This window comes from Cavia porcellus, unplaced genomic scaffold (genome assembly GCF_034190915.1).
Source record: "Cavia porcellus strain 051 isolate PalLab524CR breed Dunkin Hartley unplaced genomic scaffold, mCavPor4.1 scaffold_1, whole genome shotgun sequence".
NCBI lineage: Eukaryota > Metazoa > Chordata > Mammalia > Rodentia > Caviidae > Cavia > Cavia porcellus.
The window spans coordinates 159,968,758-159,990,345 of NW_026947484.1; the positions used below are offsets into that span (position 1 = coordinate 159,968,758).

The window sequence follows — 21,588 nt, forward strand, 5'->3', positions numbered from 1 at the left end:
AGGCCTCCGTGCTTCTGCCTCTCTCACTGTGAAAGGCTGCGGCCAGGCTGTTATCAGTGCTATGAAGCCGCACCCTGGGACCTAACAGAAACACACTCCCTGTAAGAATCATGATGCTTCCAACTCGACTAATGCATAAACTTCTCACCAGTCAAATGTGATACGAATTATGTATTTAGGGTATTTGGAATAACTGCTTGTTAAAACTGAACTGTAATTCAAATTAGATGAAAACAGGGCACTGATCTCTGTGGAATTTTAATTTCTTGATTCTTGGAGGAAAAAATACCCAATCACTTAGCTACTAAAAGGAATCTAGTAGCTAAATCGGAGAACTGGGTTGAGGTTGGGTTATATGTGTGGTTGTAAATATAAACTTTTTAACATCCCAGCATGCTTTTGGTAGAGCATAATTTAAAACTTTTTTACTTCTTACAATCTCTGTAGAATTAAAAACCTTGTATCATTATCTGATTAAAGATTTCTGTCTGGTTTGTTAGACATTAAATCCAGCTCTTGGCCTAGATCAAGAAAGGAGAGGAAGAGAATTATTTTGAAAAAAAAAAAATTGCCCGAGATGCAGCGAAATAGTAATACTTTCAGTTTCAAGACAGATATTAAGAAATAGAGGCAATATTTGAAGCAGCTGGGATCCAAATGATAAATGGCTCTTAATACAAAGAAAAAATGAGAAAAATTAATCCTGCCTGATATATTTAGATTCCTTTTTTTTTTTTTCCAGTACCGGAGATCAAACTCATAGTCTCGTACTTGCCAGGCAGGCATTTGTGCCACTGAGCTAAATCCCCAGACCACTGCATGATATATTTAGAAAATAAAACAAGGAAGCATGATATGTAAACCTTTGAGTAATAAATAATAAAATGAAAGCCTTGCATGTCACACCAAGAAGTTAGTGAAGTCAGTGGGAGCTTTGCCTAATTATCCAAAGGAAATAAGAGAAATTCATTTTATGAGAATGTTCAGATCTCAATGTTTTGCTTTCGAAAACTCACTAGATGAGACCTCATTCTGCTCTCTGGTTCCAGGGAAGAATTATGGATTCTACAATGGAAAAGCAAATCCTAATTTTAGATAGGTCAGAAGAGCGGCTAGGTTTTTGCTACCTGGCATTTATTGGTAGCTTTTGGAGCATTTTGGAAATATTCCTCTTGTGACTGTTTAATGTCTTCATAGCAAAGTTTTATCTCTGTACTGTTTGACAGCCAGAAGACAGAACTTTAAAAATGCTTTCTCCCAAGTAGAGGGAAATCATAATTTCCTTTTTGTGCTGTCTGTTTTGCCCCGAGCCTTGGTCAGTACCCTCTGATCCACCAAAGCTGGGACACTCAGAAGCTACACTGCAGTTAAACCAGAGTTGGGTACGCGGCATAGGACAGGATTGGAAAAACTATTCTGACCCATGATTTTTTCTTAATGGGAAAGGGTATCTTGTCCACCCTAAATGCTTATGTGGAATAGTCCTGGGCTACTGAAAAAATTAATAAAATTTCTACAGCGTGTACTGCATCCCGTTCAACAGGATGATGGTTTTACGCATCCAGGACCACATCAGGAAACGTAGGCAAACTGGGGTTTTAAATAACTTCCTTGGAATTCATCGGTTATTTTCCAAAACTCTTCTCACCTGTTCTGGGTAGCCATCCATGCTCCTTTGCCCTTTAGTTTGAATTAAGCACCGTCCAGGCTGCGGTCCCCGGGTGGCCTGTGAGGAGGGGATCTGAATAGGCAATGGTGACTGAAATTGCTGGATGGTCACTTTGTTTATGTTGCCCTCGTACGGCTGCTGCTCCCGGCTGCGATGCTGCAGGCTTTGGGACCCCATCAACGTCTGGATGTGGCTACCTGCCTGTGGAGAACACAACCTGTCAGGCAACGGTTCCTGGTGCCGAGGGCATGCTTTTGCTGTTGAGAAGACGTCTGGAACACCTCTTGGGGAGAGTGCAGTGGCTTGGGCTTTCAGCACCAGCTGCAAAGGATAACCAAGAAACATGGGCTGCGACCACATTTTGTGAAAATGCTAGTATCTGAGTGCGCTAGCATTAAACGTATTTCTGGTCATCTGCAGGCTGGCTACAGTTGGTTAACCTCTGCTTTTAAGGGAACCAAGTGCAAGGTGAAAAATCTCAAGAAAAGAAAGCAGTCATAACTTGAAAATAAAGTGGAGCTCTTGTTGACATTTTATTTTGCAAAATCTCTGAGGTATAGACTGTCAATGACATGGAAGGCAATGAGAAAAGCGGTTTCTTAATTCTGAAACAAAACAAACTGAGAAGTTTTATGTGCGTAAGCATGTAATGAGCTTGTTCAGGTGAGTATAACCAATGAGGATTAGTTTTTTGCATTATTAAATCAAGAATTTGATTCTCAGAATTCTTTTTTTTTTTTTTTTGGTCTTTTTCCTTTTTATTGGTACCAGGGATCGAACTCATGACTGCCTGCTTGCAAGGCAGGTGCTTGCTTATGCCGCTGAGCTAAATCCCCAGCCCCCGATTCTCAGAATTCTTAAATGCTATTAAAAATTAATTATGTGACAAAATCCTGAGAGTATCTGTAATCGGTGGAGGCACTAGATATGGAAAGTTCTTTAAAATGAACGCTGCACATTCCTTTAATTACTTTAAACATCTTAGAGAGCAATATAAGGAAACAGAAACAGGAGGAAACGTTTCCTAAAAGAGCGCCAGTCTGCACCAGCACAGTAAGAAAACAATTACCATTCCAACAGTCTCACACTTCAGCTGCGATCACAAAACAATAACCTCATACATACAACTAAGGTAACCTCAAAAAACGGTAAATGCTTCCTTCTCTACTGTATCTATTCTCTTAGAAATCTACATTAAGGAGGAATCACAAGCTTTTCAGCCACTGTGGAAGAATGAAGGCTCTTCTGGTGAAGTTTTTCCTTCCTACAAATTTGACTGTTTTCTGCTTCCATGGAATTTTACAGCATTTGGTTGATAGAAGACAGAAGTCATGATAAAGCTGGTATTGCACTTAGCTGGTGTATTCTGTTGTCTTTTTTTTAAGATAAGGACTTGCTATGTAGCCCAGGCTGGTCTTGAACTCATGGCGATCTTCCTGCCTCAGTCTCCTGAGTGCTGGGAGGACAGGCAAGTGCCACTATGTCCAGCATAGTATTCTGGATGAACTCACTAGCATGCTTAGCTACATAGTTAGAAACACAATCTCCCACTGTTGGAGAAGCTGGGAGTGACGAGCTACTGAGCAATTCATTGATTTCTACACTTTCTGGAGCTTCTTACCTCCCTTGGGGAACATTAATGTGTCTTCAGTCAGTGCTTCAAACCATGGGAGGGAAGGGACTGGCAGTTTAATTGGAAGTGATCACATAGACAAGCAAAACAGTTTTACACCCAGACAACTCAGAAGGAAACCGGAATACAGCTTTGGTGCCTTAATATATAACCTACACGAGAAAAATCAATAATGACTACTTAACGATTCTTTTGCTGATTAATTCAGTGACTGTCTATCCAAGGCAAAAATGTAAATCTCTGCATTATAGAGCTACACAAGCCTTTAGACTTATTTTTCTCCTGATGGGACTACTTGAGCTCAGGATTATGTGGATCTTGAATTCTTTGTGAGAAAGCTGCATATCCTACTGACTTTTTAATCACTGGGATAATAACTGCATTTAATAAATAATAGCTACCAACCAAACACTTGGTCCTGAACAGTGTGCTGAAATACCTTAAATGTATTACCTTCTTCAATCTTTGCAACAGCATTACAGGTACTTGTTATTATCCAGTTTACTGAGGAAGAAACTGAAGTTGGGAGAGGTTCAGTAACCTTCCTCAGGAGTTTGCAGGTCTGGTAAACTGAAAGGATTGACATTTGAACCAGGGCTGTCTTTCAAAGGTCACGCTCTTAAACACTGTAAGATACTGTAACCACCTTCCCCCAAATCATCATACTCCTCTAATAGACTGTGAATTCAAAAGGAAAAAAAGGATCAGTGTTAAAGGAGGATATATTTCATTTCTTTAGTAGTTCTTGAATTTTCTTACTTGGTAAATTAAATCTATCAACTGGTAAATTAAATGTATCAATCTATCAACTGCTAAGCTCATGACATCATCAAGCTTTGTAGTCAAGCAAATAGGGTGAGGGTTTTGTACTGAGGGATCTATCCATTACTGTGGGCTAAGGAAGCTGTGTTCCCAGCGGGCTTGGCAAAACAGAAAGCAGACATGGGAGGATCATTCTGAAAAGAGATTTTGTTCACAGCAGCAGGAGAGGTTCTTTCAGTCTCCTGGGTTACAGGTTGTGATGTGTGGGGATGGGGAATTACAACTGTAGAAGGCAAAGTATTAATATTAAAATACATGTAAACTTAAACAAACAAATGGCATAAGATGCCTAGAGGACAATTATGGTGTGGAAAGACTATAAAAGAAAGTTTTTTTTTCCTTTTGGAATGTACAAAGGCTTAACAAGAGGTAATAGTACCATTGCATACACAGGAGTGATAAAAATGTAGATTTTGGAGGCTGGTTTGTTCAGGCAGAGGGCTAGCAATGTGAGACGGACTCAAACTGAAGGGGAATTTGGATGTGGAGGAGGCTTCTGGGAAGACTGCATATGACACATTTTGAATCATAAAAAGGAACATAAGATATGACATTTATTTGGAACTTTTAAGGGAAAATTGGACAAAATAACACATGCATGAGAGAATACTTATGGAATATGGTATTTTCAAGATGACCTCGAACAATCAAAGTTTATAGGGAAAAAACTTCAGTATCCCTAGGACACAAATGCATATTTGTCAAAATCAGAGAAAATACATGTTGACTTGATATCACATGGCACTGCATGTATGAAATCCATTCCACAGCCAATCAGGCTTATTATGGGAAATTGTTAAGTATTTGGGAGGTTTTGTATGATGTGGAAGAAATGGCTCTGTCACTATAAAAATGTCTTGGTTCACAATGTTCTTTTAGAAAAGAGTGTTAGATTGAGAAGTATCTTGTGTTTCCTAATTTGGTCATCTGTTTTACCACTCTTCTTGGCTTCTGAACAACTAGGGCTTGCTTCCAAAAAATCAAACACAGTCTCACAAGATGACAACCCATGTACTGATAATATTCAGAGGAACATGACTCATTGTCTAAAATGAAATCTGAAAGAGTTCAAAAAACGTTCAGGAACAGGGTCAACAGCACAGAATTATCTCCAAAGGATAACTTAGTAACAGATGTCAAGGAGCCAACATTTATTGAAACAAAACATTTTCAGTAATTTGTAAAATAGCAGCAACAAAACCCCAGTCCTAGGCTTTCTATTCATTTCATATATTCTATAATGCTTTTTTGAAAAATGTGGCTAATTGGATAAATGTGGCTAAATTTTAAGCCAGTAGCATTTCTGCTTCCAGGTAGATGCAATAAATATATTATCCCTACTCCTTCCATTAAATACAATAAAAATTCTTGAGGATTATAGGCAAACAAATATAAGAAGACTGAAAGATAAAAAGAAGGAACCCAGCAAGGGATCTAGAGACCAAGTTACAATACTTTGCTAAGTACCTTCATTTACATATCCAGAGTTTGAGCTAAAGAAGTGAGCAGTCTGAGAATGCCAATGGATTCAGACAAAGTGAACAAACAGAAGACAGTTGCTTTCTCTTGTGATAGGGTCAGCAGCCTACCACACAAAATGCTGTTGGACAATGACTCCTGGGCTGTCGCCACAGAAAAAATATGGGCTGACCTCAACAATGCCACCAAAGGCCAAGTTGGGAGTGCAGACCTTTACTTTCACGGAGGTGTAACAAAGCCATCAACATTTCTGGTAATGTAGTAGTAGGGGAGGCTGAGTAAAAGGTTACCGTCAGCGCTCAGTAATAAGTCCTGTTCTCCAACAGTGTCTTTGGAGGTCACATGAAGAACCCAAACTTCCAATTCTACCCAGCAGCAATGAGGCACCTTCTAGAGAAAGTCTGTTAACAGTCAGGACTTCCACCACCACCTAGTGGTAATGCGGTGACCCCAACCAAGCTATCAATGAAGATCATGGAGACAATGTGGGAGATGCAATTTCCATTCCGACTTAGCAATCCTGAGGAATTCTTGCCTCAAGTGTCAGTGATGGCTAAGCCGGAAAACTAGATTTCTATTGACTCTTGATAAGAAGTCAGCATGTTACCTTTCTCAACTGAATGATGTCAGAGAAAGCCAGCTAAAACAGAAAGCATAAATAAGGCTCAGAGTTTTATAACATAATAAAAAGCATCCAGGTTTCAGTTTAAAAGATTTCATACCAAGAGCCAAGATCTGTAACCAAATGAAAAAGATAACTGGCCAGGGACTTAGCTCAGTGGCACAGCACCTGCCTGGCAAGTGTGAGGTCATGAGTTTTATCCCTGGTACAACAAAACAAAACAAAAAGGAAAGAAAAGAAAAAAATACAGTCAATACATAACAACAGTGAGAGGATAAATTATCTGCTAATTTTAAAAATTATCTGATTTAAAGGCACCATAAAAAATGCTTTCATAGACAACTACACACATGCTTGAAATAAATGGGAGGGGAAGAAGCCATCAGCAAAGAAATATAAAATCTCAGCCAAAAAAGATATAAAGAAGAAACAAATGGAAATTTTAGAGCTGAAAAATACAGTAATTAAAGTAAAAAGGTTGGCCAATGAATGGCCTTAATACTGGATTGCAGATAAAAAAGGTAAGCATTAGAGAACTGGAAGACAGGAAAATAGAAATTATGCATTGTGAATCATGAGAGAAAACACTGAAAAATATGAGCAAGGGCTTAGGAACTTGTGGGAGTATGCATAAGTTTTAATAATCATGATATAAGAAAGAAAGGGAAAGAAGGCAGGGCTAAAAATTATTTAAAGAAATAATGGCCAAAAAGATTCTGAAATTTTGTAAGAGACAAAAGCAACTCCAGATTAAATATACATGGAGAAACCAGCATAGGACAAGTTTAAGGAAATTTGATCATATATTATTGTCTTGGTTGCTTTTCTGTCACTGTAGAGACAAAATACTTGATGTCCAGAATGAAGGAAGGAAAGGTTTATTTAGCTCACAGTTTGTGGAGGTTTCAGTCCATACTCAGCTGGCTGCAAGGCAGGGTGGCATGGTTAAAGGGCAGCCGTTCATGGTGTCTGCACGCACCAGTGAAGACAAGAGCAAAAAGGGGAAAGCATGACCTTCCCTCCCTTATATAGTATAGCAGCTCCCCAACCCTGGGCAGGTATAGCACTCACACCACCAACCCCAGCGCTAGACAATGAACCAATCACAAACACTCATGACTCATGAGGCTTTGGGGGGACATTTAAACACAAAACATAACATAGATACATCATAATTACACTTTTAGAAGTAAAAGACAAAATAATTTTCAAGGCAACCACAAAAAATGACAGGTACAGAGGAGAAACAGTCTAAATGATAGTAGCTGTCTCATCAAAAAGTCGCAGATGACAGAAGGTAGTAGCATAATAAACTTCAACTGCTGGAAGAAAAGATCTCTCAGATCCAAATCCTGCAACTATAGAAATGTTCTTCAGGAGTGAAAGGGAAATCAAGATGTGCTTCAATGAAGGAAAACAGAATTTGTTGCTACCTAAAATAATGTGTAAGGGAAGTTCTCTATAATGGTAAATGAAAAAGCTTTGTAACTTTAGGAAGGAAAAAAGAACATGGTACATACAATGGGCTTTCTTTCTCTTAAATGCTCAAAATTATGTTTTCTATTTGAAGTAAACTAAGCCATTATGTGATATGGTTCTAAATATATGTAGAGGAAGTATTTAATTCTATTATATATGAGTGAGATGAAAAGACAAAGGAGGTATACACACACACATATGAATCAAACTAGGAATAACCAACACAAAAGTATATAAAGAGGTATATTAAAAATACTATAAATAAATCAAAATGGAATTCTAAAAGATGTTCAAATAGCTCATAAGATACAAGGTTTATTCCTATTTGAGAATGAATGTCAGGTTCCATATTAAGGTATACAGAAGAAAAATCCTATCATCGAAGCAGAAAAAGTGTTTGAAAAAATTCAACAACCAGTCATGATGCAAAATACTCAGAGAAATAAGAACAAAGGAGAACTCAATAAAGATGTCTGTGAAAAACTTATAGCTAATATTATAGTGAAAAATATACTATGAAGTGAAAAATTAAATGCTTTGCCATTAAGGTTAGGAATGAAGCATAAATTTGTTTCTCACCACTTATAGTCAGTGAGGTACTAGAAGTTCTAGTTGGTGAAATAAGACAAGAGAAGGAAATAAAAGGCATACAATCTGAAACAGAAGAAATATATCACTCTTACTTGTAGATAATATTATTACCTACACAGAAAATTCAAAAGAAAAAATATTTCCTAGAATTTAGCAAGGTCATAGGATACAAGATAAACAATACAAAAATCAAGGGTATGAATACATGAGCACTGAAACTTAAATGCAAAACAATGTACTATCACTCACAAATGTGAAATACTTTGGTGTAGTTAAGTAAAGCTTATATATGATTTACACACTGAAAAGTATACAATGCTGATGAAGACATCCAAGAAGATGTACCACGAGCAAGACATGCCATATATATAAGTTGGAAGACTTAACAAAGATGAACTCCTTCTCAAAATTGATTTCTGTCAAAATCCTATACATATATATATTATATGGTTTTATATATATAAATTTTGATATATATAAAAATCATATATATATATATATATATATAAAACCATATATATTTAGCTGTAAACCCAGCACTCAGGAGGCTGAGGAAGGAGGATCACCATGACTTCTGTATAATACCTGGACTATATAACAAGATCTTGTATCAAAACAAACAAAAGACAAACAAACAAAAAAAGAAAAACAACCAACTGAAAAAGAAGTGTGAAGTAGGTGGAAATCATTATAATTTCAAGTTTATTCTAGTTACAATAATCAAGACTATGTGATATTTGCAGGATAGTCATATAAGATAATGGAATAGAAAGAGAACCCATAAATAGGCCCACAAAAATATGTCCAAGTGATTTTATGCAAAGATGTGAAAACAATTTAAGGAAGAATCTTTACAATCAATGATTCTGGTACAGTTGGATATGCATAGGCAAAATAAATGAACCTTAACCTATTTCTTATATCACATATAAAAATTAATTCAGTAGACTACAGACTTAAAAGACTGAAAAAGGCAAGCTACTGAGTTGCTGAAAGAGTTGTGAGCTACATCTATGACACAGGATAATACTTAAGTTAGTAAGGGGGCTGAAAACGTAACATTAAAGACCTAACCAATCAACCTAGAACATGGGCAAAGATATAAGGTGCCAGTTCACTCAATGTAGAGAATATAGAGATTTTGGTAATAAGCACATAAGAAAATGTTCAACATCCTTAGCTACTGTGGCAATTTAAATTAAAACAGTGAGATGTCACTATGCATCTATCAGAGGAACTACAAAAAGGTGATAAAACCAAATTCTAGAGATGAGGAGGAGAAACTGGATATGTTGTTACTGGAAATGGTATAGCAAACACTTTACTACAAGAGTGGTAAGCAATTTCTTTAAAAGTGAAACATGCAGGTATATCACAGGATTAGGCAATTGAATTCCTGGGCATTTATCCCAGGGACTTATGATTTGTATTTACAAAAAAATGCCTGTCCATGAATGGGTATAGTAGCTTTCTTTATAACAGTCCCAAACTTGAAACAACCCAAATTTTCTTAACAGGTGATTAAACAAACTGTGATCCACCCACACCATGCATGTAATACAAGAGAAGGGATTGTTGAGTCATATATTACCTTGAAAAAAAATCTCCAAAAGAGATGCTGGATTAAAAAAATAGGGCCACACACAAAGTTATACATTGTATAATTTAATTTACATAACACTTTTGGACTGGAAAAATTATAGAAATGGAAGGGGTTATAGAATACCAGGAGTTAATTGTTTAAAAAATAAGATAGGCAGTATAGAAAAAATCCTTGGAAATGAATGAACCTGGATTTTATTCCTTGCTCAATCACTTTTAAAGTTATGTAATCACATGCAAGGAACCTAAGCTCTGTATACTATGAAACTGTAGATAAGTGCTTAATAGAATACTGTGATGATTAAAAGGCAGTAATAAGAACTGGATCTATAGTTTGATATATAGTGAATATTCAGTAATGTAATGAGTGTTAGAAGTTAGTTTTTGCTGAGAAAGGTCATGATTTTTCTTTGATCATAGTAATAAATCACTGTTAGAAAGAAATGTATTTAAACCTGCTGGAATTAATCAGTGACAGCTTGCTTTAGGAACTGCTCCTGAGAGGCTGGGGATTTAGCTCAGTGTCTCAAGTGCATGCTTGGTAAGCATGAGATCATGAGTTTGATTCCCGGTACAAAAGAAAAGAAAAAAAAAAAAAAGAAGAAGAAAAAAAAAAAAAAAAAGAAAAAGAAATTGCTGTTGAAAATCAGCGAATCAGCACCATTCAAATGCTTGTTTTTCCTCAGTTAAGCTTTATTAATGAACTCTTAAATAGTTTAATTCCTGAAAAATGAACCAAAGCTGGAACTCTATGCTTTTGCGAACTTCATTTTGCTTAGACTTTGCCTTGGAAGTTATTTGTTAACAGGCAGCGAATTTTGCATTTTGTTTCAGGTCTTCAGGAGTGGCATATTTTATTTATTTATTTATTTTCGCTGTGGAGGTTTGGATCCAGGGTGTTTGCACTGAGCTGTAATCTCATCTCCTTTCGTTTTGAGACCCTACTTGTCAAGTACTAAATTATCCAGGCTGGATTCAAACTTGTGATCCTCCTGCCTCAGTCTCCCAGAGCGCTGGGATTACAGCTGTGTGCCACCCACTTTCAATGGAGGACTGGGCTCCTTTGTGTGTAGGTAAGAATAGATATTACTTACTGTTAGCTATTAATATGGATAATATTTTAGGTTGTTGTGGTTAATCATTCTTTTGCACCCACGTACTTCTGACTCCAGCATTGTATATATTTTCAAGACAACAGTTCAGTTGGAGAGAGAGTAGTCTGTGTTCGTGGATAAATAATTCCAAATGGATGTTAAATCATGACCTTGGTCTCATTAATGACTTGTTAGGAGAAAGTTAAATGCAAATTAGTGGTGAAGAAAGATTGACCAATGAGTATGAAGTTGCCATTAGGATAAGAAGTTCTGCAGAAGGGTGACTGTAAATAACAATAATGTATCACATGTTTCAAAAACTACAAGAAAGGATTTGAATGTTTTCCCCACAGGAAAATAATGTATGTCTGAGTAGATACATTTAATCTGGTTTAAACATCACACAATATATACATGAAGCATCACAGGGTATGCCTTTCATATGTTCAATTTCTTACCTATCATTAACAAAATAAATTTAATTTTAATTTAAAAATGAAAGTTAGCTGGTGCATAATTGGCACAGGTTTTATCCAAACTAATAAGCACTGTAATAGTTAGCATTAGTAAAACACTTACAGGACAGGCACTGAGTTGAGTACTTTGCACCAAGAGCTAGCTAATTTTCAGAGCCACTCTAATGATACATACACATCATTTCTTTCCCCCCACAAGGAGGACTCAACAACAGAGTTAACACATTTAGTGCCCATGAGAGCAAAGTCAAGGTGGACAGTTTTCTTACTTTTTTTTTTGATGCAAAATATTAGTAAGGAAACAGTCAAGTGTTTGTAACTGAAGCTTACTGTATTATTTGGCTTTTACATGTTCATCTACAGTGTTTTTGATTTCTTTTTAAGTTGTAAGATCCAATATATGAATAGAACAGTAGTGTAACACAGTGTTCCAGGGCAGATTGTAGATTCAGACAACACTGTGTTCTCAAGCCTGTGTTCTCAGTCCCATGGCCCAGCTCCTCCTGACACAAGCTGTGGAGATGACACAAGATTGCCTAAGCTAAGCATGTTAGTACAGTGTCTCCTAACACTGTAGTCATTGCGTAAACGATTCTGAGAACTGGAGTATCAAGCTGAATAAGTTTCTTCTTTTTAAATTAGTATTTAGCTGCTGCCACACAGAATTATTTTTGGGTATTCAAAAATATTTGCCCACTGTGAATTTTTTAGAGTCAGATGAAACGGTGAAGCCCTAAGCTTTTGACCACACTGCCCTCGAAGGGCAGCTAGCTGATATGTGGGAGAAGTTACTTTTAAATTATTCCCTACAAGCATGTTCTTCTATGATAAACACCAACCTATGGAACACAGCTATGGAATTGGGAATTACTAACTGAAGCGAAAAATCAACAGAGCATCTACGAGAGCAGAATGATGAAATTAGCTCTAAGCCATCTCAATCTGTAATATGCCATGGTGATATTGGTGCACATTTCCAAAATAAAATAAAAAGAGAAGGAAGATGCTAACAACAGTGGTAGTTTGCCAGTAAGTTCTTTCACTCTTAAGATTTCTAAGAATCTGTGGGCAGTGTAAGAAAGTCTGATACAGACCAAATTGTGAGAAATAGAATTGTCCCTCTTTGGCATCTTGTATTTGGCAATGACCCTTAATCAGCTGCCAGCTGCCATGTTATGTAGGTCTTCCAATTATGTATTCAACTGTGGACATTTTTAGTGTGATATATTAACTTTGTATTTCTGCATTTAGATTTCTCTCAAAACAAAGGCTATGGAAATGTTACGAGTTATCTCAGTTCTATGAAGAAGAAATAGTCATTTGTCTTAAGGAACACCTATGTCAAATATTGATGGATTAGGTATTTTAATCTGCCATTCTCCCAATTGCTTTAATCTGTAACAAGTTTATTTTCTACCTCTGATTTGAGAGCTACTTGATGACATTTTTGGAGCTTGCATTTTTATTAAAGGATATAATTTAATGTTAGTCTAGATAAGAAAAATCCTCTGTTTGCATGACAGTGAGGTCTTTCAGTACTAGAGACAGCTGTATTCTGCATGGTCTTGGGAGATAAGGGACCTACTTGGGAGATAACTCACAGAGGGACCTACTGTGTGAGTTAGAGAACGATGTTGCTTCAAGTAAGAAAATTCTAGTGCAACGGTGACAATGAAACTAAACACTCTTTCATTCAGCTGTCACTTTTACTTTAAGAAAATTTTCCCATTCACATTTCCCCAACCTCCTCTCTACTTATTTCAATGAATACATCTAACTACATAATAAAAATAAAATTGAAACATATCAGTGACTTAGGTAATATTCAACTTAGTTAATTAAAAGTACATCATCCTACCTCATCAGATGATCAAAATAAATTTTGGAAACAGGTCATTAAATAGAGGAAATTACTTCATTGATCCCCTCACACCCTTCTTCCCGATTCAGCGATTATTAAATTGCAGAGCTGCTTCTGCAAGGACTCATTTGCATGAGCTTTTTACTCCTTTTGGGTCAGGTACTCTTGCTTTGGTAAGTAATGGTAAATAATTCTTGTTTAACAAGCAGGTCTTTCTTTCTCATCCTCTTTTTTAATAGAGTCTGCCAAAAATATGTATACATGCTTCAGTGGTTCATTGCACTAGCAAATGTCTTGAAAATAATGATCACCATTTTGAGCACCTCTTATAGAGGCCAAAGGTAACTTGGGTTAACCTCATGATGCCTCAATAAATTTAGTATTTAGATACTTATACAAGTTTTTCTTTTCCTGATGTATAAGTTTTTTGGCACACTATACATACTTATCTGTATATGTGCCATCTCTATCTTCTGTTAGTAATTTAGTTACAGGGAATAGTGACTCTAATTGGATGGATGTACTCTTATTCTCTTACTTAGTATAACAAAACGCATGATTATATGATTTTTTGGAAAATATAATATGATAATCAACTATATTTCAATAGAATGTATTTAATTTTCTAAGTAGGAATTCTTACTAATTAGATAAAAGGAGCTTAATTTGATTTAACACCCTACATATTTCTTCTTTGGGTTGTTTTACATACTATGATTTGCATAACTCAAACAGAGCATTTTCTCCTATTCTGTAAACACTATTATGCATAAAGACCACGTGGAGGCAAGCTGAGCATGGATGGAGGTACTGACTTCCTGACTTCCTAGGTAGAGGGAAGGAGCACTAGCTCACAGATCTCTATCAGTATTGTAAACCTCAGAGTTTGGTGTTGATGTTTGGGGAGTGTGTAATAATGTTATCAAAATTAATCCCTGTTCACCATCTCCTACTCTGATTCCTTCTAGCTGGGTGAGATGACTGTCGGAATGGCTGGAATTCTTCCAGAGCTGCTGGGATTTGATTAGAAACTCTGCTTTCCTTTTCAATTGAAATCAGGGAGCAGGCATTTACTAGTCACACAAGTAATCAGTTCTAGATTATTTCTAGATATCCCAAATCCAAGGACAGAGGCTTTTACTGTAGATATAGAGAATCACTTCCAAAATCTCAGGAGGAGGGAAGACTTTTTTGTTTAATTTGGATAGATTTGCTACATTCTCAGTTTCACTTTTCCTTTATGTACGTAGCCTTAAAAAATAGCTTCTAGTCAAGAAAAAAATGCGTATTTTCATATAAGAAAAGTCTCTCCAAGGGTTTCTAATTGCAGTAAAGTTCTGTTTTAAAAACCATATATTTAAGTGAAATAAATCAAACAAAGCACATAGTTTCTTGTACAGGAGAAATCCACAATATAAATAAAGAGCAAGATTAAAAAATGACAGGAAAAAGAGAAATAGATCTTTTGCAAGAGGGCAGGGGACTGAGGTGAGAGGGGAGAGGAGGTAGGGAAGAAGATGTACTGGACTTTGATGTCCACAGAAATGCATGTCTCTTTCCTTGGTCTCTCTCACTCTAGGCCTGCCTTGCTGATTTTCCTATCTGCTTCCTCCAGTCCCTGACTTCTTAGAACCTTAAGGTCTGCTTTACTCTGTGGCCAGCCCTGTTCTCCAATATTTAAAACCTCATCTAGGTTTCTTATCTTTACCAGACTTTCTTCTATTTTTATTTAAATGAGCTACATTTCTTTCCACCCTTTGAAGTAAGGGATCTCAACAGTATTACAAGGAGCCTTGGTTAAATTACAGCCAAAATCACATTTATTTTCATTCTGATTTCACATATATGGCTGATAGCTATTTTTTTTTTTTCAATCGGTACTGGGGATCAAACTCATGACTGCCTGCTTGCAAGGCAGGCGCTTATACCGCTGAGCTAAATTCCCAGCCCCAGGTAGCTATATTTCTTTTTGGTGGAAAAAAGTTCTGAGAAAGTCATTCTTCAATTAATAAAACAATGATTATGTACTTTAGATAAGGTATTAATAAAGTAATAAAGTGACTTTATTTAAATTCCTAAACATGTAGGCTAAGGTGAATATGTTATATGTACCCTTTAAAATCTTATTTAAAATGACAGGAGTTTTTCCTGGCTCTTAGCAAAGGACTGACTTATTACGCCATAAAATATCCATCAGCAGATATCTAGTCCAGTTGTTTAAAAACACAAATGATGGTTTAGCCATATAGACAAAAGCAAAACAATTTATAATTCCAAAAGACATTTTAGATTTTACCTTTCTACCTTGTGTATAGAAAGGAACACTGAAATGTGTTAAAACATGATCAATGCCAAATTAAAATAAGGAATGAATATTTCTTCCCAGAAACTTAATAAGAATACATAATAAATACTTCTTATGGCGCTGAAAAAGGTAAATTTACAATTTGGGGATAGGGCAGAAGTTAGGGATTAAGAACATGAAAATGATCCCCCCCAGGACATAGCCCACATTATTTTTCTAATCCTTCTTGGTAAATTCTTGAGCATGCCTTCCATGTGACAATCCTGGAAATCCCAAAGCTTTTATGGCTGAGCTGACACTGTAGATGGGAGAGAAACAGGCAGACAAAGCAGAATGGGTATGCTTTGTGAGCAAAGTCTAAATTAGCAAGCTTTTTTATGCCTTTATCTTCATCTGTATCCATGCTAAAGTTGACCCTTGTCATGTATCTTTATTTCTCCAATGTCAAATGATTGTGAATTTAACCTAAGACACTGTGAAAGGGACTGACACCCACGGGAAGACATCACTAATGATAAAGGAGAACTTTGGGTATTTCATCTTTCTGTATTAAAGAACATTCAGGTTCTACATTACTGAGATTTTATAGATTCTTGGTTAGTTATTCTAGGATTTAATATGCTCTTACAGGTACTATCCTTTCATTTTAAATCTCTCCTGGGGTATTCAATCTATTCAACATTACCAACACTTTGAAGTAGTCTGACATTTTAGAATTAGGACAATCTTGTTATTCCTGAGAAAGCTTCAACCAAATCAGAGTGTGGTGTCTGAATGTACAGTAACATTTGTTTTTGCATTTATCTGTTACACCAGTACCACCATGTTCTTTTCTTTTACATACAGAAGAGGAATTTAGGTCACATATCTCATAAAATGTATGAAATAGCAGTGCTTACCTTGTGGCCTTGAAGGTGAGATGCATAAATACATGAAAGCAGTTAGCACAATGGTTGACATAGCGTAAAGATCTAATGCACGGTACCTAGTCTTCTTACCATAGATGGAGAGCAGTGACGTGTTAGAGTTCTAAAATACCAACGCTCCTCCTGAAATCATGGTTAATTTTTTATAACAATTCTTGAAGTACTTAGTATTGCCTGGAATTTTTTTGAGGGGGAGGAGATTTACATAAAAGTAACATATTCTTTTAGAAGTGATTAGATTTTTGAATTCATGGATATCAGAAGTTGAGATTTGGGGGACTCACATAGCAAGAGGGGAAGTAAAACTGGCCACCTCCTCTGACACCATCAAAAATAGGAAAGGATTTAAATCCTTCAACCTTGTCCCATCACTCTGCCGGTCTCAGCACACAGCACAGTGGTGGAAGACACAGGCACAAACTTTTCCTCAGGGATAAACACTTTTTGTTTGTTTTATGGGTCTAAATCTTTGGATCTGCAGCTTGGAAGACCCCTCATCTGTTTTTCTTTGATACCGCAAGGTATGGCTGTATCACCAACACTAGTTACTGAAGAGCTAAGATCGCTGCAGCAGAGATCCATGGATCTGATCCCTAGAACTGATTTTCTAGCAAATCTCTGCAGCCCTGCTCATTTCTGATGGCTTAGGCTTCTGCTTCTGCATAGTGCTGAGAAACACATTTGAGTGGGCTTGCCTACAGTTTTTGCTACTTACTCTCCTTGAATTCCCCATTTCATTTGCAATTTATTTTTCACCTTTGTATTCTCCAGTCCAGCCTAATGACTACTCAGTTTACCACAATGGCAAAAATAACACTAACTTTTAAAAAATGTTCATTGTAGGTTATAAGACCAATAAACAATAGGACAAATATCACAGCCCAGGATAATACTCCTGTTACCATTCCCGTTTTCTTAGGTTTCATTCTCACATGATATTAACATATTCAACTGGTATATTCAACAACCTAAGGAAGAGGGACTGATTGGGCACACGAATTAGAGGTGAGCCTAGACAACACAGGGAGACCCCATGTGTCAAAAAACAAACAAATAAATAACCCCCTCCTCAAGAGGTAGACATAACTACTTGTAGCTTCTAAAACTTCAGATTTTAGGCAAAATTGTAATAATCTTCCTTTCTTTGTTTCTTTCTCTTTGTCTTTCCTTCTGAGACAGGGTCTCACTATGCAGTCCATGCTGGCCTTGAACTCATGGCAATCCTCCTGTCTCAACCTCCTGAGTGCTGGGATTATAGGCAGCAACATTGTAATAATACTGGGTCATCAAAAGCATTTCTTATAACAGCAAGAAATACAAATGACTTTATCAAAGACATGATAAATGTTTTAGACATATATTATTTCACACTTGCAAGAAGCATGAAGCTTCATGAAGTTTCAGATAGATCAGACAATTACTTTAGCATTTATCAAGGTCAACCAGTACACGGATATTTAATCAATCGCAGGATTCTATAGGGTTCTTAAAGCTAGCAGTGAGGCAAGAAGGTGATTATTATGAGCTGTACTGACGGTATGATCACACAATCACAATTATGGTGGACTTTGAAAACAGACTTGGTATAAAACAGATGCATGGCTGGATGAAGTAAACACCTGCTAGCTCCGTGCATTAATAAATGATTGAGATGAGATGATAGCAACCCTCCACAACCACATGATACTATTCCTTCTTTTGGTTGCATGGCATACCCTTTGCTCCAATGGGCACTCTGTAAGCACCCTGTCAAGGCACACATCCTCTCTCCTTATAACAAAGCAGATTTCTCTCTTTCCTTGCGTGGTATTTCCAATTTGTCCTTCATTTAAGTTACATCCTTTCACCCTTTATGTTCAGGTGTCTACCATCTTAGCTGCAACTGTCTTCTACAGGCCAGTGTAATACATTATTTCCTTTTGAAAAGAAAGTCCTTTCCTGAGTTTTCTTGGTTCATAAGTTTGAAGAATCTTTAGGCAGTAATTTTCTTGCATGAATTTTTTTGGGCATCATTTGGCATTGTTGACTGTAGTCTCCAAACATTTATTTCCAAGGTGCTGCTTTTTCTTATTTTTCCATCTACACTTTTTAGTGGTCTTTGAAGCTAAGAGCCCTGTTTCACTGCAATTGATTAGTTAAAGCTAATCACAGAATTCCATCCCTCTTGAAGAGAGAAAAAGTCTGGAGTTTTTTGCATCACTGAAATGTATGAAGCAGCTGTTGAGTGATTTGAGGAAGAAAGGTTTTACATGTAAGAAACAGTTACAGGAACTTGTGTCTCTTTTCTGCTGGATTTGAAAATGGAAGTTTTCCAACGATCACTTATCATTATAGGAAATAATCTTACATGTGAGAGGAACCAGTTTTAGGGTAAAGCCCAGGACAGTATGATGGTAGACTGGAAACAGGAAAAACTCTGAGTCATTAACACCTTATAGAACCGAGGACTGCATTTTAGGCTATAGATCTTGACCACTTGCTATGTTAGTAACTGACTTCCTCAGTGCCCAAGGGCATTTCTCCTGAATTTTCTACAGTTTGCAGGACCAATCTCCATGCTGATTAATGTCCGTGCTTCTTCCTTTTCTGTCTCTTCTTTCTGAGTCCATCTCTTAAATGTTGGGGTCACGGGGTCTGGGGATTTAGCTCGGCGGCATAAGCCCCTGCCTTGCAAGTGTGCAGTTGTGAGTTTGATCCCTGGTACTGATAAAAACCGAAAAAGACAAAAAAATATGTTGGGGTCTCAAGGGGGCTCTTTGACTCATGACTAAATAACACATACGTTCTGCTGATTCTTAAGTGTGCATATTTACCTAAGATTTCTCCATTGAGCTTCTGCTCAGTATCATCTTACATCCTGTTTCCACACCCACTCAAATGCCCTAAGGATGCTTCAAATTCATGTAGTACAATGCAAGCTTCCCTCTTCCTCCACTGCCATCTATTGCTCTTTCTGTATTTCCCAAGTTAGCGAATGGACTAACTTGACCAAATTAGAAACCTTGATATCAGTCTAGAACCTTTATCTATTCCCCTGACCTATGTCTAGTGAATCACAAGATGCTAAATCCATGCATTTCCCCCTGCTGTCTATCTCCTTTCCCCTGGATTGTTGGGAAGTTTCTTAATTGGTTCCATTGCTCTTGCTTTTCCTCCTCTCTACTTCATTCACTGAAAAGTCATTGGTATGCTCTTTCCATGAAAACCTGGTCATGTGTTTTCCCTGATGAGAATACTTCAGTGTTCTTTCAGTTTCCTACAGGATAAGGCCCAGAGTGATCTGGGTTCTGCTTAGCTTCCTAGCCTCATTTGACTCCATTCTCTTCTTTTCAACTTTCTGTTTCCTTCCTAAACAGGTGCTCTTTCCAAGTACTGCTATCACCCGTATCCCAGTTCTGGGTATTACGCCAAAGGCGAATTAATAGCATACATAGTACCTGCAAAGCTATGCATTGCCTATTATATAGGGTAAAGTAGATGTTTCACAGTGTTACAAAGCTCTGACATAGTCATCAAGGGGGAAATTCACCTAGATGATACAGAATGTGTGCATTTACATAATGCATATGTAAACTATGAGGTTCTATCACCCAGTACACTCTGCTGAGCTTAAAATCTAGAACGTGAGAACCGTAACTGAACTGAAGAATTAGAACACATAGATGTGTGCCATCTCTTGAAACTTCCCCATTTGAATTATGTGTTTAGACTACTCTACATCTTATGGAGATAATGATTTACTAATTTTTATTGCTGTGAAATATAGTTTCGTATGAATAACAGTTTTACATACTTTCTGCTCATAGACATTTGAGTTTGCCCGATTTTCTGGTAATGTAAGCATTAGAAGTACCTTAAATGATGTGTCCAAGAGTTTTCTAGTTTAATACCTTCAGAGGCTTGGGAGAAGGCAGGCTGTGCGTGTGTTTACCTTCACAAGTTAATTCATTACCAAAGTGAGTGTGCTTTATACTCCAGGAAGTACAAAAGAGTTTTGCAGTCTAATACTTGCAGATAACTTGTGTTTTTCAAACCTTTTCACTTTTGCCAGTCAGGTAAACATAAGACAGCATCTCTTTTTCATTTCTCTCTTGGATAAAAGGGCTGTTTTGTATTAATGTTTGTGTACTTCCTTTTTAAATATATATTTCACCATTAAAAATTGTTATAGGTTGCTTTAAATTGATTTGCAAGAGTTTAAAAAAATTTGTAGGATACAAATCGCTTGAGCCTAAGAACATACTGCAAACATCTCCTCATAGGCACGGACTTTCTTTTCACTCTGGTCGAATGACCTAGCAGGTGGTGTCATTAGTACCTACTTATCCCTTCAGCTTCCCCACCAGATGCAAAGCACTGTCTCTGTTTTACTTTCACTGCCATTTAACAATTGTTCAACATATGATAGTACACATATTACTGCCTACTAAATGCTTGTTGAATGTATTGCTGTGACTTTCAAAATGCTAAATCCATCTTTTCACGCCCGACAGTTATTTTATGTAAATTGGCTGCAGCCCATTGCAAAAGTATATGTCACGTACCTTTCTACACACAGACTTGGAAGAGTATCTTACAATACTCTTCACAGTGGTAGTGTAGTATCTGCAGACAGGCAGCAGGATGTTTATAAACACTCATCACCCACTCAGAATACATGGCAGTGTTCATTTCCCATTCTTTTCAGTGTACTTACCATGAACGGAAGTTTAAGATGGAATAATATTTTGTCTGAAGTTAGAAACAATGCTAAGACACAGATATGGGTCACATATTACAACAGATGCACAAGCTTTATGGTTTGCGCCATCAATCTGAAATGGGTTACCTTTTTAGTAATGGTGTCCGGAGGTACATCCCGCCTCCCAAGTGGATAAGGGTTCCACTGGCCACTAGGAGATCCATCCTCTTGTCCACTGTCTAAAATGTTGCTTTGCTGGGACGGGGTCTATTGCAAAAATGGTATGGCATTCTTTAGTGATGTAATAGAAGCTTAGCATAGTTTTCTGAAAAGAGTCCTTAATAATTA

At 36.9% G+C, this 21,588-nt stretch overlaps 1 protein-coding gene across 10 annotated transcripts in view; it reads right to left on the minus strand.

Annotated features, from left to right (window-relative positions):
- Window positions 1-21,588, minus strand: part of Lrrc7 (leucine rich repeat containing 7) — a 486,713-nt gene that overhangs the window by 46,116 nt on the left and 419,009 nt on the right. For all 10 annotated transcript variants that reach the window (XM_063258479.1, XM_063258496.1, XM_063258477.1 and 7 more), the window contains 2 exons: window positions 21,388-21,507; window positions 1,649-1,870 (listed from right to left, as the gene is read on the minus strand). In XM_063258479.1, the coding sequence (XP_063114549.1) occupies window positions 1,649-1,870; window positions 21,388-21,507 (342 nt within the window). The remainder of the gene's footprint in view (window positions 1-1,648; window positions 1,871-21,387; window positions 21,508-21,588) is intronic.